General features: G+C 40.6%; 1 protein-coding gene across 1 annotated transcript; it reads left to right on the top strand.

Moving 5' to 3' along the window:
• Positions 1-5,783: 5,783 nt before the first annotated feature.
• LOC115661941 (G-type lectin S-receptor-like serine/threonine-protein kinase At4g27290) lies at positions 5,784-11,164 on the top strand. Its single transcript, XM_056311289.1, has 6 exons — positions 5,784-8,271; positions 8,654-8,794; positions 9,564-9,721; positions 10,229-10,436; positions 10,703-10,940; positions 11,019-11,164. Exons 1-6 carry the CDS (start codon positions 6,999-7,001, stop codon positions 11,059-11,061), a joined length of 2,061 nt encoding a protein of 686 aa, XP_056167264.1. The 5' UTR covers positions 5,784-6,998; the 3' UTR covers positions 11,062-11,164.
• The last annotated feature ends 4,565 nt before the right edge of the window (positions 11,165-15,729 follow it).

Genomic DNA, 15,729 nt, shown 5'->3' with positions numbered 1-15,729 from the left:
CAATAATGATACTTAGCAAAGATGCCTAAGCAAATGGGAATTTACAAATCTAAAACGATCGACTAACCTATTCGAATTGATGTTCGGTGTAGGAATATGTCTAAATATGACCATATATAACTGAGTCAAAGCTCGGATTAAATGGTGCAAGTTCAGACCAGTCGAACTGACTAGACGCATGGCCTGTTTGGTCAGGTCTGACTGGGCGCAGGGCCTAGCACACAGCCGGGCCACATGAGCACAATACCGGGCACACGGCCGGGCACGAAGCCGAGTGCACGGGTGCGGTGTCGGGCCGTACAAGCGGTGCATCGAGCGCAAGGCTAGGCTGCACGAGCAAGGAGCCAGTTCTTGGATCGAACACATGCATTGGCTCACGGATGGGCACAAAGCATAGCTAGTGGCCAAGTCTGCTGGGCACGGAACTAGGTAGGAGTCGGATATGATGGGCACAAAGCCTAACACAAGGGTCATGCACAATGAATAGCACACGGCCGGGCACGGGGCCCGTCCGTGGCCTAGCTGACGAGCACAAGGGCCGGTCCATGACCTAGCATAAGGCCTACCCGACGCGGCCGGCACAAAGCCGGGTCCGCGACCAAGCCAGAAGGCTCTTGGCCTGGCACATGGCTTGTCGATGGCCTACCTGACCCAACGCAACGATTCATGATTCGCGACCGATTCACGTTCAAGTATCAACGACTCATGATCGACCCTCGATTGTCATGTAGCCGCGTGGAATCTAGTTCTACATGTTGGGTTCCTCAAGTGCTAAAAACGCAGTGAAATTTATAAACCGAAACCCTAAATAGGATCCATGCGTATATTGAAATCTAAACAGAAGTTCGACACGTACCTTTTGCAGATCGAAGGTAAATTAACAATCGATTGTATCTGGATTAGCGCCTCACGTGTTGCGCCTCTACCGGTATCCACACACACGAACGGAAGTCTCTAACAATCCAAGTGCTAGCTAAAGATCTAGGACTTCTTTTTCCTGATCGCCTTTGATCTTTGAGACTCTCTCAAAGATCTCTGAACAGAGAACGATTCTCTTCGTATTCTCTTAGGGTTTTTCGTCACCCATACGCTATATATATATAGCCTCATTATCTACGCGAATGTTCGTAAAATTCTGCACGTGTCAATGAACGTGTTGAACAAGTAATATAATGATGAGAAGAGTATCGTCCCACAGAGATTGATGATAATAAACCAATTAAATATTAAAAATGGACTAATTCTAAAATTTATCTAACTGATCAAAATATAATTGAGAACAAATAAAAATTGACAATTTTTAAAAACGAAATTTTATAAACTAAAGGCAGATAATCAATCAGGTAAAATATGTTAGAGCATCCGATTTCACCATAACCACTAGATATGAATTTCGGATCATTATACATACAAGAACAATATCAAACATGTGATAGCGGAATTTCTTAATCTATTTACTATCCTATCTCTAGGTATAGCAAACCTACTCAGTTTATAAATTCACTATATTTCTATGTGAATTTAAATAAACATAAGCGCATTAAAATTTGAGAATATTCCCGGTTTACAATGAAACTTTTGGACCACCTTATCACCGAAAGCTACACAAATAACATGGTATATTTCTATCCACATTTAATTCATGGTTATATATTATAAGGAGCAATTGCATATTATTACTTCTCAGTCTCAAACATGCACATCAAATCACTCAAGTGGTGGCCAATCACCTAAACGCATTAAGCACAATAATATATAACTCACATGAATGAAATTACTTGCAAAGCATAAAAAACATGAAATTCATATCATCATGGTTAGGCTACATCGTAGCTCTAACAAAGAAAATTAGAACATAATAGAAGAAGAAACGATAATAGAAATTAAACCAAACATCTTGAATCAAAGAACAAGAATTCTGTCGTTACTTTTGTCTTCTCTTCAAAATACTTGAAAAACTCTCAGAACATTGAAAACAAAAACGATCTCCCAAAAAAACCTCCACGTTCCCTCAAATTATCCTATTTATATGATAACATCCAAGACTCCTCTCATAAGGTAATTGCTTCTTTTTCGCATAAAATTAGGGAATAAATCGCAGAATTCCCAATGTGATATCCACCTTCTAACTTTTCTCTGGGTCGCATATTCCTTTCCTTCTTTTTGCCATATTTTCCTTATTTTCTCCATATCTCAATATTCTGCATAAACAAGGAAAAATTAAGTAAATAAAAGGAAATCCAAATATATTCTAACAAATATTGCATTATTTATTGCCTAGAGCAGATAAAATAACTCTATTTTTATAGAGTTGTCAGCGAATTAAAAGAAGTGGGGCCGGGCGATTTGAGCCCGCCAAACTGTCCACCTTTAATCGTACGTTTAATCGTTATCTCATAACGTGCACGACCGTGTGATAAGTTGAATAGAAGAATAAATTAAACTCTACTTCTTATTTTAAGTAGATCCCGGCGCACAAAAAAATTAACTCAGTTCGCTATTGTGTGCGACCCTATAGGTTCACTAAACATTAACAGTGTGCTCAAAACCTTTTTTGGCCTACAAGTCATAAGTGGTATCTAACAAGACATTATGACTACCTAAGTATAGTGAAGGTCGATTTTCCGACACAACCTAATCCACAACTAATATTAGAGTATCAACCTTGATTGATTTCCAGGACATACCACTAACACTACGGAATTAATATATGGTCATCCGTGACCAATGCATAGCAGAGCGGAATCACCTGCAACCAATACATGCCCGCACGGCACCAATCCATGGTTGTCCTGGACTGTTCCATTAGCGGCCCTTATGGTCGAAGGGTCAATCAATGGTTACATTACTCTAATCGACTTGCGTGATCAGGGAGCCATTCCTTTATCGATCCCTAGGCCAATTCATGGACAATCCTACGATCGAGCCATGACCAACCCTCAGTACATTTGTTTTGACCATACTGTCCGTTCCATTATCGACTCTTGGATCGGACCACTTACCCATTTCCCTTACCATTTACCTTTGATCGTCTTGGCCCTAAATTGGGGATGTCACAGTGTAAACCCGGGGTGTTACATTAACATTCAAATGAGTTATTTTTTTGTAAACACTTGAGGTTTGTATTTAATTTAGGTGTGGGAAACACTTGAGCATGTGAGCATTTATAAACTCCGATTCTTTGATTATTAGTGAATAATTTGTTGCTGGCTCTTTCCGTGAATGTAGGTATGGATACTCGGACCAAACCACATAAATATATGGTGTCCTTTATCGTTACTCGTTATTTCTCCGGTGCTTTCACATTAACTTAATTTGTAAGATCCGGGCCCGCGATGGTTAATATTACAACAGTTTGCATGGCTGGAATCTAGAAACCTTGGCTCTAAAACTGGCCATTCGAAAGCCAACCAGTTTGGTTCCATTAACAACTGTTATTGAAAAACACAAAATGTGCACAAGGAAACCAAACTTTTCGTTAGTTGTGCATCCAATAAACAGTCCCAAAGACCTAGGAAAATTACCAGTATGAAGATAAGTTCTTTTGAGGTTTGGGAAGAATCAACTCTGGATAATTCTTATTGATGAAAGAGTATTGTCAAGGAGCTACTCTGAGATGAGCCAACTTTTCCATAGTTTACTTTGACCGCAAGTACGCGCATCACCGGCATTCACGGTTGAAAACTTAACCCCAGATTGTGGGAATCTTGAAAATGCCCCTTCTTTAAATTATTAGAAATTGCTTGATTAAATATATAGGTCACCTTATCGTTTTAGTCATGGTTGCTTCACTTCGGTTTCTCAGTTTGTCAAATGTTTCCTAATCATGACGTGATCGACGAGTTTGAATTGGAAGTATTTTAAGTCAAGGAGCGTGAACAATTGTCGATGATTTGAAAGAGAGGGATTGTGAAGTTAATGTTAGGACGGGCAACTTCGTTGGTGTGATGACTAGGAAGTAGTGGATTTTTCCAATGACTTGAAACTGTCGATAATGATATTGGGATATCCAGTACTTACGGATCAGCGATAAGAAGTTAGAAACACTCGAGTCCTTCACTCTTCCTTAATCTCCCCTCCTTTTGGTCTTCATCAGCTATTCAGTGAACATATATGAGAGCATCAGTAATAATTTTCATGTGTCGTTCTTCTTTTCTCTTTGTTGTATGCTGCTCCTATTTACAATGTACTGGATACCATGACTACAAATCAGTCTATACAAGATGGTGACAGCTTAGTTTCTGCTGGTGAGACAATTGAATTAGGGATTCTTCAGCCCTGGTGATCCCCTGAAGCAATATCGCGTTGTACTGCACAGAAGAACCTACAAGGACAGTAGTATGGGTTGCCAACAGAGCCACACATCACAGATTCATCGGGTACCTTAAAGTTTATTATAACATCCCGGGTCTGTAATATTGTCCGCATTTTAAAGCCGTGAAAGTCAGTGGGCCCAAAGCGAACAATATTACACAGTGTAGATCTGGGGTATTACAAGTGATATCAGAGTTGACTCTTGACCGCGTGTGGGGCCACAGCGAGGGCGCTGTGCCTGTACGGGTGGAGAGTGTGACGGCCCAGGCGGCGGTGCGCGAGGAGGAGGGATGGCGGTGCGTCCACGCCTCGGTCCTCAGACGTGTGCAGGGAATGGGGGAGCCTCTCTTGTCCCACATCGCCTAGGAATGAGTCCTGGACTGGCTTATAAGGCTTGGGATTCTATATTTGTGTAACGTGTTTTAAAGTCGTGAGGGTTAGTGGGTCCAAAGCGGACAATACTAAACAGTGTAGACCTGAGGTATTATAGGTGGTATTAGAGCCGACTCCTGACAGCGTGTGAGGCCACAGAGAGGGCGCTGTGCTTGTAAGGGGTGGAGAGTGTGACTGCCCTGGCGGCGGTGCGCAGAAAGGAGGGATGGAGGTGTGATTGCGCCTCGGTCCTCGAACGTGCGCAGGGAAGGGGGGGCCTCTCTTGTCCTACATCGCCTAGGGGGAGTCCTACTCTGGTTTATAAGGCTTGGGGTTCTATATTTGTGTAACGCGTTTTAAAGCCATGAGAGTCAGTAGGCCAAAAGCGGACAATATTACACAGTGTAGACCCGGATTGTTACAGGTGGTATCAGAGCTGACTCCCGACCACGTGTGGGGCCCCAGTGAGGGCGCTGTGCCTGTAAGAGGTGGAGAGTGTGACGGCCCAGGTGGTGGTGCGCGGGGAGGAGGGATGGCGGTGTGTCCGCGCCTCGGTCCTCGGACGTGCGCAGGGAAGGAGGGAGCCTCTCTTGTCCCACACCGCCTAGGAGGGGAGTCCTGGACTAGCTCATAAGGCTTGGGGTTCTATATCTGTGTAACGCGTTTTAAAGCCGTGAAGGTCAATGGACCTAAAGAGGACAATATTACACAGTGTAGACCCGGGGTGTTACAAGAGGGGGAGCCGCTCTTGTCCCACATCACTTAGGAGGAGAGTCTTGGACTTGCTTATAAGACTTGAGGTTTTATATCTGTGTAACGCGTTTTAAAGTCGTGAGAGTCAGTGGACCCAAAACTGACAATATTACACAGTGTAGACTCGGGTTGTTACAGAAAAAAAATGATAGAAAGATGAAAGTAGAAGGAAAAATAAAAGAAGATAGAAGATATGTAATAATGATATGAGAAAAAAGGATGATGATTGGAAAAATAAAATAAAATATAATAATGAGAAGAGGAAATGTGATGAGAGATAAGAAAGTGAAATAGAAAAACGCAAAACTTGGATTGACTGAGCAAAGGGTTGGACGGTTTATCTCACTTTTCCAATAGACAACTGTGACACCTATGCATTATGTGGTGCCTACGGTATCGGTACAGTTGATGAGTGCCCCATGTATTGCTGCCTGTAAGGCTTCACACTGAAGTTTTCTAAAGAATGAGAAATTTTGGATTGGTCAAATGGGTGTGTGAGAACTCCCTTGAATTGAGAAAAGGTCATATTTGTGAAGTATTCTGGGGTAAGAATGCCAGATACACGCAGTACCTGGTTTAACAAGACAATAGATCTTCAAGAATGCAAAGTAATTTGCAACAAAAACTGTTCTTGTATGACTTTTCAAACTTGGATATCCAAAGGGCCGGAAGTGGTTGCTTACTGTGGTTTGGAGAGCTTATGGACATAAGAGAGTACAATCAAAACGGGCACGACTTATACATCAGGACGGCTGCCTCGGAATCAGGTAGTGACATATTTTAAGATCCTTGCAATAACTAGTTCTAATTGTTGATTTGTATGCTCTCACTTCTATTAGATCTACTCCAGACGGACCAAAAGAAGCATAAGCTGGTCATGGTCTTGGCACTGTCTATCGTGACTGGTCAACATTGTTTTTCTTTTTCTGAATTTAGTGACATGTATACCTATGAAGATGGCAGAATCATATGCTGGAAGGTGGGAGAGTAGTAAAATTGCCGTTTTTTTTTAACTATGTTATCTGGGAACTGTATTTCTCCTGGGGGAGCCAAGAGGGAAGCCAAGGAGTCCACAACCTTGAGACCGCAACTCAACTTGAACTCAAATTTGCTTCGATGGCCATTCTTAAGGCATCAAGTGATGACTGGCATGAGTCAATTAGATTTATTCACCCATATAAAGACACGTAACATAGGAAAGTCGATAGGTCTTCTACAACTACAGGACTTCACGTCATTTTCGCAAGATACAAAAGCAAGATGGATTTCTAACAGTCCAGATGGTCCATTCAACCTCTCGAATTAGTTTGCTGCATAATTTCCTGAGTGTTGATTGTTTAAAGATTCAAAGAAGGCTTGAAGACTGTCATTACCTACAGAAGGGACTATTATGCACGGCTCTTCTATTATGGGAATGACAGTCTCTTGAAGTACCTTTTCTAATGACTTCCTGAAGCCAAATACAATGAGATGACCGGTTGATACATATAGAATTTCTGAGACCGCAGTCTAGTCTTCAATCATTTCTATTCTCTGGTTCATTTGCAGGTTCAATCAGAATGGGAACAGTGGTAGGAGCCTTGATTATTTTTTTGTACTTCACTTCATCTACTATCACAGGGATTTCTGGTGCACTTGATACGTTAACTACGGATCAATCGATGCAACATGGCAAGAGCATAGTTTCAGCCGGGGGGACATTCGAACTAGGATTCTTCAGCCTCCATTATCCCCCAAAGCATTACCTCGGAATATGGTACAAGAAAATAAATCCCATCAAAGTAGTATGGGTTGCCAACAGAGCCTGTCCACTCACTGATTCATCCGGTACTCTGAAGTTCACTAGACAGGGAAGTCTCATCCTTCTTGATGGAAATGAGACTGAAATCTGGTGTTCCAACTCATCGAAAGCCTCACATCATCCAGTTGCTCAGCTTCTGGACTCGGGGAATCTCGTAGTGAGAGATTTAGGCAATACTGGTTCTGATAATATGCTATGGCAGAGTTTTGACTATCCAACAGATACTTTTCTGGCGGGAATGAAGTTAGGAAGGAACAGAATTACGGGCTTTGATCGCTATCTTACGTCTTGGAAGAGTGTAGATGATCCTTCTCCAGGTAATTTCTCATTCCAAGTTGACCCGAATGGGTTTCCCCAGATACTTCTGAAGCAGGGCTCCACTGTCAAGTCTAGGTTACGACCATGGATTGGTGTCCGAAATGGTGGAACGCAGAATTTGAACCTGGATCTGAAGTACACGTATGAATTTGTTCTGACTGAGCAGGAGATGTACTGCCACTACCAATTCTTCAACAGGTCAGTCATATCCCGTTTGTACTTGAATCCGGATGGTGTTGTGCAGCGCTTCACATGGGTTGACCAGACACAGAGTTGGGTTCTATTTCTTGTTGGACCATCAGATGACTGTGACCTTTACACATATTGCGGAGCCTCCTCTAGCTGCAACATCAATAAGTCCCCGGCGTGCCAGTGCTTGAATGGATTTTCACCAAAGGTCCCACAAGAACGGAGTACATTGAACCGGATTGGTTGTGTTAGGATGAACAGTTTGGACTGTAGAAAAGACATATTCAGAAAGTATCCTGGTTTAAAGTTGCCAGATACACGGAGCTCCTGGTTTGACAGGAGCATGGATCTCCAAGTCTGTGAAGAAGTTTGCAAAAGGAACTGTTCTTGTATGGCATATTCTAATATAGATCCTGAAGGTGGAGGAAATGGATGTTTGCTGTGGTTTGGAGACTTGATTGATATTAGAGAATACGATGAAGGTGGGCAAGACCTCTATGTTAGGATGTTTGATCTGGATCCAGGTATTATTTTGCTTCCTACAAGAAAATTTCCCTGTCGGTAAACACAGACAGGAAAGCCTCAGGAACAAAACATAGACACTGAATAGTTCCATGTTAACATTCAATAAACCCTAGTTCTTGTTAGGAGCTCAACAGAGCCTGATTCCTTCACTTGGGAGACAGCAAAGATAGAGCCCAAATCCAAGTCCGTTAACAAATTCAATTGAACCCACCTTTACTCAAGAGCTTAAACCAATAAGTTATGGGTCAATAAGGATTATTAACTACCCCGCATTACACCATATCCTCCATGGGAGACTTCTTTATTTAACACCTCACATGTGCACCTTAACAGTTTTTAAGTCTCAATCTTTTTGTGCTCCAACGGCTCTTTTTGGTCCAGGTCACTCAAGCCAGAAGAAGGAGAAGCTGATCTTAGGCTCGATAGCTGTAACATTGCTGCTATTCCTAGGTCTCAGTCTAATGGTGTATGTTCAGAAAAAGAAGCACTTGCAAGTCAGACGTTTTAACTCAGTTTTCTCCGGTAATTTTTTTTTAATGATAACTCAGTTTTCTCTGGTAATGTGTATACTCTTGATCGATGCTTTCTGCTAGCTTTCGAATGGCTATGATGCAGGACAATAATATTCATGAAGTCTTTCACTTGAATATTACTGATTTTAAACTTTCTCTATATGCATTTATTTCGGTGTGTAGAATTTAGAGACAAAGGTTCACCATGGCTAAAGAATTTATAACAGTGTGTACTCAGCTTGCCGCACGTTTTATGCAATGTCCTAAACCCCATACTTTGATTTTTCTTCGGTAAATAAAGCTATATAAAAAAGACCTCTACCCTTTTCCTGCATAACCTTCCATTCTAAAGGTTCTGAATCTGACCCTGACCTTGATTCCACCCCTCGACCCACCCTTGTCACTGGGCCATATGCCTGGAATGATGGAATCAGTTCGACCAAAATAATTGTGCAGGCCCTAAGTTGTGCAATGGCTGAAGAATCTGAAAATATGCCACTTGCCAAAGATTTCGTTTCATGTCAGATATCTATGTTCTATTCGATTTGAAAATAAAAAAATCTTAATGATCACAGTCTTTAACCAGAAGGGGTCAATTGTCTCGAAATGGTTAAATGGCTTTTCCAAAACTTGGAAAAAATTCTTTGGAGCACAAGCGCGAAGTTTTGCATGGATAGCTTTCTTTTGTGGATCTGTGCAAATCCTCTGAATTCTTGATGGTTTGGTCTTTTTTTTTCTGTGAGGATACTGAGGAAAAAGTTTTATTTTCCTTGATGTAGGTGGGATATCTGATTTTCTGAGAGGATCAGAAAATGTCGAATGCTCGGGAGAAGATCCAGAGCTACCGTTATTTGAATTTGCCACAATAGCTGATGCTACAAACAACTTCTCAACGGACAATAAGCTTGGAGAAGGCGGTTTTGGACCTGTCTACAGGGTAATAAGTAGTGCAAGCCATCTGTATGAAATACATTATGCCATCCACTGATTGAATATGTACCTATCTACCCTCTTATGGTAAATAGCATGGATGCAACTGTCTCAACATATTGCTCAAAAGCCATTGCACTTACACCTCAAACACTCGGAATGTATCAGTTCTGATCAATCCTAGAAAATAATTCATTTCAATTATCCTCAACTCTCTTGGCAGTTGTTGGATAGATGTCGCTACCTTGCAACCTGGGACATAGCATAATGTAACTGCATTGGAAGGATTATTCGCCTATTTAACTACATTGGAAGAATATGATGAAAAAGAAAGCTTCTGATTCTGTCAATTCAATACAAACATGATCACTTTTTGTGAACTTTTAGGTTCAACTGTGTGTAAAATTTCTACATGATTTGAAAATGTATAAAAAGAGGCGAGATATTGAGTATTAAAGCCCAAAAAATACTGTAAACAAAATAAGTATCCTTACAATTTATGACTATTTTTCAGGGCATGTTGAAGAATAGTCGAGAAGTTGCTGTGAAGAAACTTTCAAGGAGTTCAGGCCAAGGACTAGACGAGTTCAAAAGTGAAGCTTTACACCTAGCCAAGCTTCAGCACAGAAACCTCGTGAAGCTTCTAGGATGCTGCATTCAGAAAGAAATGTTGCTGATATATGAATACATGCCCAACAAAAGTTTGGATACGTTCATTTTTGGTTCGCTTCCTAAGCATGTTATAATAAAATTCTATCTTCTAAGGCCTTGAAAATAGTCTTCACAGATGATTGTACTGATGTCTCCATTCTTATGAGATCTCACAAAAACTGAACTTGGAATGGTTGGTCATTTACCAATAGAATAAAGATTGATAAAGTCTATAAGAGTGACATTCAGTAGCATGAATCAGTTCATCTGTCTTCTTCAAATTGCAGTAATGAACTGTGCAGGCCTTACTTGAATTACATGAATTGAACTTCTGCAGATCAAGAGCAGAGGAAGCTGCTTGATTGGAGGAAGAGATTTCACATCATCAGCGGAGTAACTCGGGGACTTCTTTACCTTCACCAAGATTCCAGACTGAGAATAATTCACCGAGATCTAAAAGCTAGCAATGTCTTGCTAGATTGTGAGTTGAATGCTAAGATATCTGATTTCGGACTTGCTAAAAGTTTTGGAGGAAATGAGACAGAAGCATGTACAAAGCGAGTGGCTGGAACATAGTAAGCACTTAAATCACAGCGACGTCTGTGATCAAATTGCTATCAAGCTCATTGGTCTTGGTGGATTTATTTGTGCAGTGGTTACATGTCCCCCGAGTATGCAATTGACGGAGTTTCCTAGGCAAAGTCGGATGTGTTCAGCTACGGTGTTTTGATGCTGGAGATAGTTAGTGGGACAAGAAACAGAGGGTTCTCTTACCCAGATCACCATCAGAATCTTCTTGGACATGTAAGTTTGAAGTTCTGTTTTTTTGGCCCACCGATAGCAAGAACTACCCTTTAATAGATTGGTTTTGATGTGGTCAAGCGTGGAAACTATTTCAAGAAGGCAGATCAATCGAATATGTTAATCCGGTGGTCGGTAACTCATATAACGTATCAGAAATCATAAGGACCATGCACGTGTCCAGAAATGCCCTGAGGACAGGCCAACCATATACATGGTAATTCTGATGCTGGGAAGCGAGATGGCACCGTCCGCCCCAAAAGAGCCCTGTTTTTTCAGCGAAACAAAATGGCCTCATGCCGATGCTTGTGTAAGCCGGCTCGAACCATGCTCTCCTAATGAAGTTACCTTGACAGCATTATCTGCTCGGTAGAAGATGCTTTCACCATGATCTCTGATCTCTCTGATATGTATATGTTCTATTACGGAGATTTGCTAAAGATTTACATTCTGTTTTTCCAATATTTAGTGTATCTTTTATTATTATTTAGGATTTATTTTTTGTTTTTAGTTAGCATAATATTTAGTATATCTTCTATAATTTGTTAGAGATATTTGGTAGATTTTTTTCTTTCCTTTTACTGTTAAACAATATGTAATATAAATATTTTTACTGAGCAAAACCAGCAAATTACGAATTATCATATGGAATCAGAGCTATAGATCTTAAACACACCAAACAATTTGACCTGTATCGTTTGCGATATGGCTTCAGATGCGTCTATCAAACAGGTGATGGACCTTTCCTCACCATATTATCTCAACTTCGAAAATCCTGGAAGCATATATCTTTCATGCGTGCTGACCCGGGATAACTATGCAACATGGTCGAAGGCAATGAGACATGCATTACGGGCAAAAAATAAACTCAGGTTTATAGATGGATCACTAGAGAAGCCGGATCCAATCGCACTCGAATTTAATGCCTGGGACATTTGTAATTCCATGATAGTTTCATGAATTTTCAATTCATTTACAGGAGTTTACAGGGAAGCGTGGCATACGCAGATAAATAAAGGTAATATGAGATGAGTTGAAAAAGAGATTTGCTCAAGGTAACCAACCTCGCATCCATGAGATCAAAATCGAGATTGGGCTCCTATAGCAAGGAGGACTCTTGGTGGTGGAATACTATGCCAAATTGAAGGTCTTATGGGTTGAACTCGATGACTATGATGATGTTATAGAATGTACCTGTACTGTAGCCATGATGTACGTGAAGAAGGAGGTGGAGAAGACCCACCAGTTTCTTATGGGCCTTAATTCTGAGACCTATGGGAATGTTCGTTCTCAAATTCTCAACATTGAGCCACTCTTGTCCCTCGATAAGGTTTATTCTATGATCATGTAGGAGGAGCACCAATGATCAATTGTCCGAGGGAGGAAAGAGAAGATCAAGGGTGCTGCTTTCTTGGTTGGCAGAGTGGGCCTAAGGAAAGTATTGTTCGGAAAACCGACCATTGTGGGAAGGTTGGGCACGAGAAGAGTCATTGCTGGGTGTTGAATGGATATCCACCAATTGGGAGTCAACACGAGGTGGAAAGGCACGCAAAGGGAATAGTTCCAAAGCGAGTGTACATTCCGCACTAGCTAGTAGCGGTAGTTCTGACACTATTGCATACACCAGACTAGTAGGTTCGAAGGGGATAGAGACAACAACAACAATTAGCAATGATCAATATCATCATTTGGTTAGTCTGCTCACGGCAATATAACCGCCTACTTCAAATGATCAACTCACAAGTCAGGTCTATTGGCCCAATGATGTTTCCACAAATTGGATTATCGAGAGTGGCGCCTCCGAACATATGATAGGGAAGCTTTTGCTTCTAAATCGGACGAGGAACATCATGGGTACATATACTATACGAACTCCTGATGGAAAAGTGACTCATGCCATCAAATGAGACGATGTTTATTTAAGCCCTAATTTTATTTTGCATGATGTGCTATATGTCCCAAACTTTAAGTGCAATCTTATCTTTGTCAAGACGTTGAGTTCGAATTTGAATTACTCAGTAACGTTCTTCTCTTCTTGATGTATCACAGAGGACCTATCCTCGAAGAGATCGATTGAAGTGGGTAATCTTCGAGAATGGGTTTATTATCTTGGACGTATGGGCACTCATTCGGCTTTTCTAGTGGTAAAGGAACAAAAAATTGACATTTGGCATCAACGATTGGGGCACCCATCACGACAAGCTTTGAATTTGATCACCGATATTAAAGAAGGGGTTGATTTGTGTCATGTATGTTGTCGTGCAAAGCAAACTCGTTCTTCATTTCCTTTAAGTAATAACAAAGCCGGTGGAAGCATTGTGATGTTTGAGGACCATATCAAACAGGGTCTTCTTTGGTGCGCATTATTTTTTAACCATCATTAATGATTATAGTCGGGCAGTTTGGGTCTATTTGACGAAGGAAAGATTAGAGATGTACAAAGTCTTTGTTAATTTTTGTTATATGGTGAAAACGCAATTTGGTCGAGTAGTTAAAATGGTGCGAAGTGATAATGGCTGTGAATTTCTTTTCTAATTCCATGAAAGATTTTTTTTCCCAAAGTGGAGTGATACATCATACATCATGTTCCTACACGTCACAGCAGAATAGGCAAGTTGAAAAAAAACACCGACATATCCTCAATGTAGCATGGGTACTTCGTTTTCAAGCGAATTTACTAATTCGTTTTTGGGGTGAATGCGTATTAACGGCTGCTTACATAATCAATTATACTCCAACTCCATTATTATCTGGAAAAACTCCATTCGAGCTTTTGTTTGGGAAACCGCTGGATTATAGTCATTTGCAAGTTTTCGATGCACTGTGCTATATTCACGAGACGTTAAAGGGAAAAGATAAATTTGAAGAAATGGCCATAAAATGTATATTTTTGGGATATCCATACGGCACGAAGGGTTGGAAGGTGTTTTATTTGAAACTGAAGAATTATTGGTATCTCATGATATTGTTTTCTATGAAGAGAATTTCGCATTTGCTTCACAACTTGCACATGAGGATCAAGACTCTCGTCCTCTTTTGACACTGGCTCGAGAGCTGGGTCCTATTCATGAGGGGTGGAATCAAACTCAAAGGGAGGAAGAGAGGGTTCCAAGCCAAGTTTGTGAAGAAAATGGGTAGACGGTGATGCAAGATTGTGATAGTACAGTCCAAGTTGAAGAGCAACCCAGCGAGCAGCCCAACGACCAAATTCTACTCCCAATTTGTCCTACACAACAAGAAAGACAGCCAACCCATCTTCGAGATTATGTGTGCCATATGGTCCAAACGAAGACCCCGACTCCTCAGCCCACTCCGGCGATATCTTCAGCTATGGTCCATCTAATCGAGAAGTTTATTTCTTATTAACAATTTACAGAGCGTCACATTGCTTTTTTAGCTTATGTTGATTCTGATATTGAGCCTAGGAATTACACTAAGGCTATTAAAAATCCTTTGTGGAGAGAAGCGATGGCAGCATGTGACGCCCTAGAATGTCACACACGACACATGTCACTTTAATGGTTATTAATCTTAATTAATAAAGAGACAAGCGAAAGCTTAATCTGAACATTTCTTAAGCATGAAAATCACACAAGTATAGTCAAAGTACGTATACTTCTTATTGTCATTACTTATCAAGTTTGCATCTTTATTTTTTTTTTTGGCATGGAAGTTTGCATCTTTATTTAAACTTCATATAATCACAAAAAACAAAAGTCTGGGTAGGTCGAGGTTGCTTATCTCCATACTAGATTATACTCTAAAAGTCTGTCTACACAAAAGTCTGATGATGTCATGGATCGATAACTTCGGCCTTCATTGCGAGACCATCACCATCAATGTCAAAGCCTCTCAACAAGCCAACTAACTCGTTGTCGAGTTTACAGTACCATGCAACAAAACGATAAGAAACCCACTCCATAAAACTCACGTTGATCTAGACAATAGAGCTACATTTAGTATATAGTTTTTCAAACTCCGATACAAACACCATTTTATAGACACCTTCATAATACATGGGAAGTCCAAAATGCAAAGGCTGTGGAACATCCATGCTACATGTCTAAAAGATAAAGGAATGAGCCGATGCCCAATAAATGAAACCTCTAGTTTTAAGTTAAGAAAATCATTTTACCACTTTATTTGGCACAAACAACGTATATGCATAACAACCATTATACAGAGAACTTGAATAAATGTATACCTTTTCCATTTGGATATGCCATAATAATCTGATCGTACTATTATTCCACATTGTTTTCATTCATACGCAAGCATATGATATATAGCATTCATACTTTGGAAGTAAAGCTCTCTTGTAGACCTTGGATGGGGTAGTGGTGAAAGTAGATTATCTTTGAGGGTTGAAGGTGAAGAAAGAAGTTATGGCCAAGATGAAAATTCTCCTTGATGTTACCCAAGTGAAAGTAAAACGTAGGAGTAGATTTTAGATAGACAATTGCATGCACTCATAGGTGACATTTCCTCTCTCAATCTACAGCCAAGGGTAAGAAATTAAAGCTTATTAGGGATGAGTAATAACTAAGGTAATGATGATTTATG

The sequence above is a fragment of the Syzygium oleosum genome, unplaced genomic scaffold (genome assembly GCF_021117445.2).
Source record: "Syzygium oleosum isolate NSW1041296 unplaced genomic scaffold, Sole_v2.1 Sole_v2.05, whole genome shotgun sequence".
Classification (NCBI taxonomy): domain Eukaryota; kingdom Viridiplantae; phylum Streptophyta; class Magnoliopsida; order Myrtales; family Myrtaceae; genus Syzygium; species Syzygium oleosum.
This window is presented reverse-complemented; position numbering and strand designations above follow the sequence as displayed.

Bases quoted from the DNA above. Each gene is read 5' to 3' on its own strand.
- LOC115661941 (XM_056311289.1), top strand. From the start codon at position 6,999: ATGGGAACAGTGGTAGGAGCCTTGATTATTTTTTTGTACTTCACTTCA. The intron at 9,722-10,228 runs GTAATAAGTAGT...ACTATTTTTCAG, and splicing joins GTTTTGGACCTGTCTACAGG to GGCATGTTGAAGAATAGTCG. The intron at 10,437-10,702 runs GTTCGCTTCCTA...GAACTTCTGCAG, and splicing joins TTTGGATACGTTCATTTTTG to ATCAAGAGCAGAGGAAGCTG.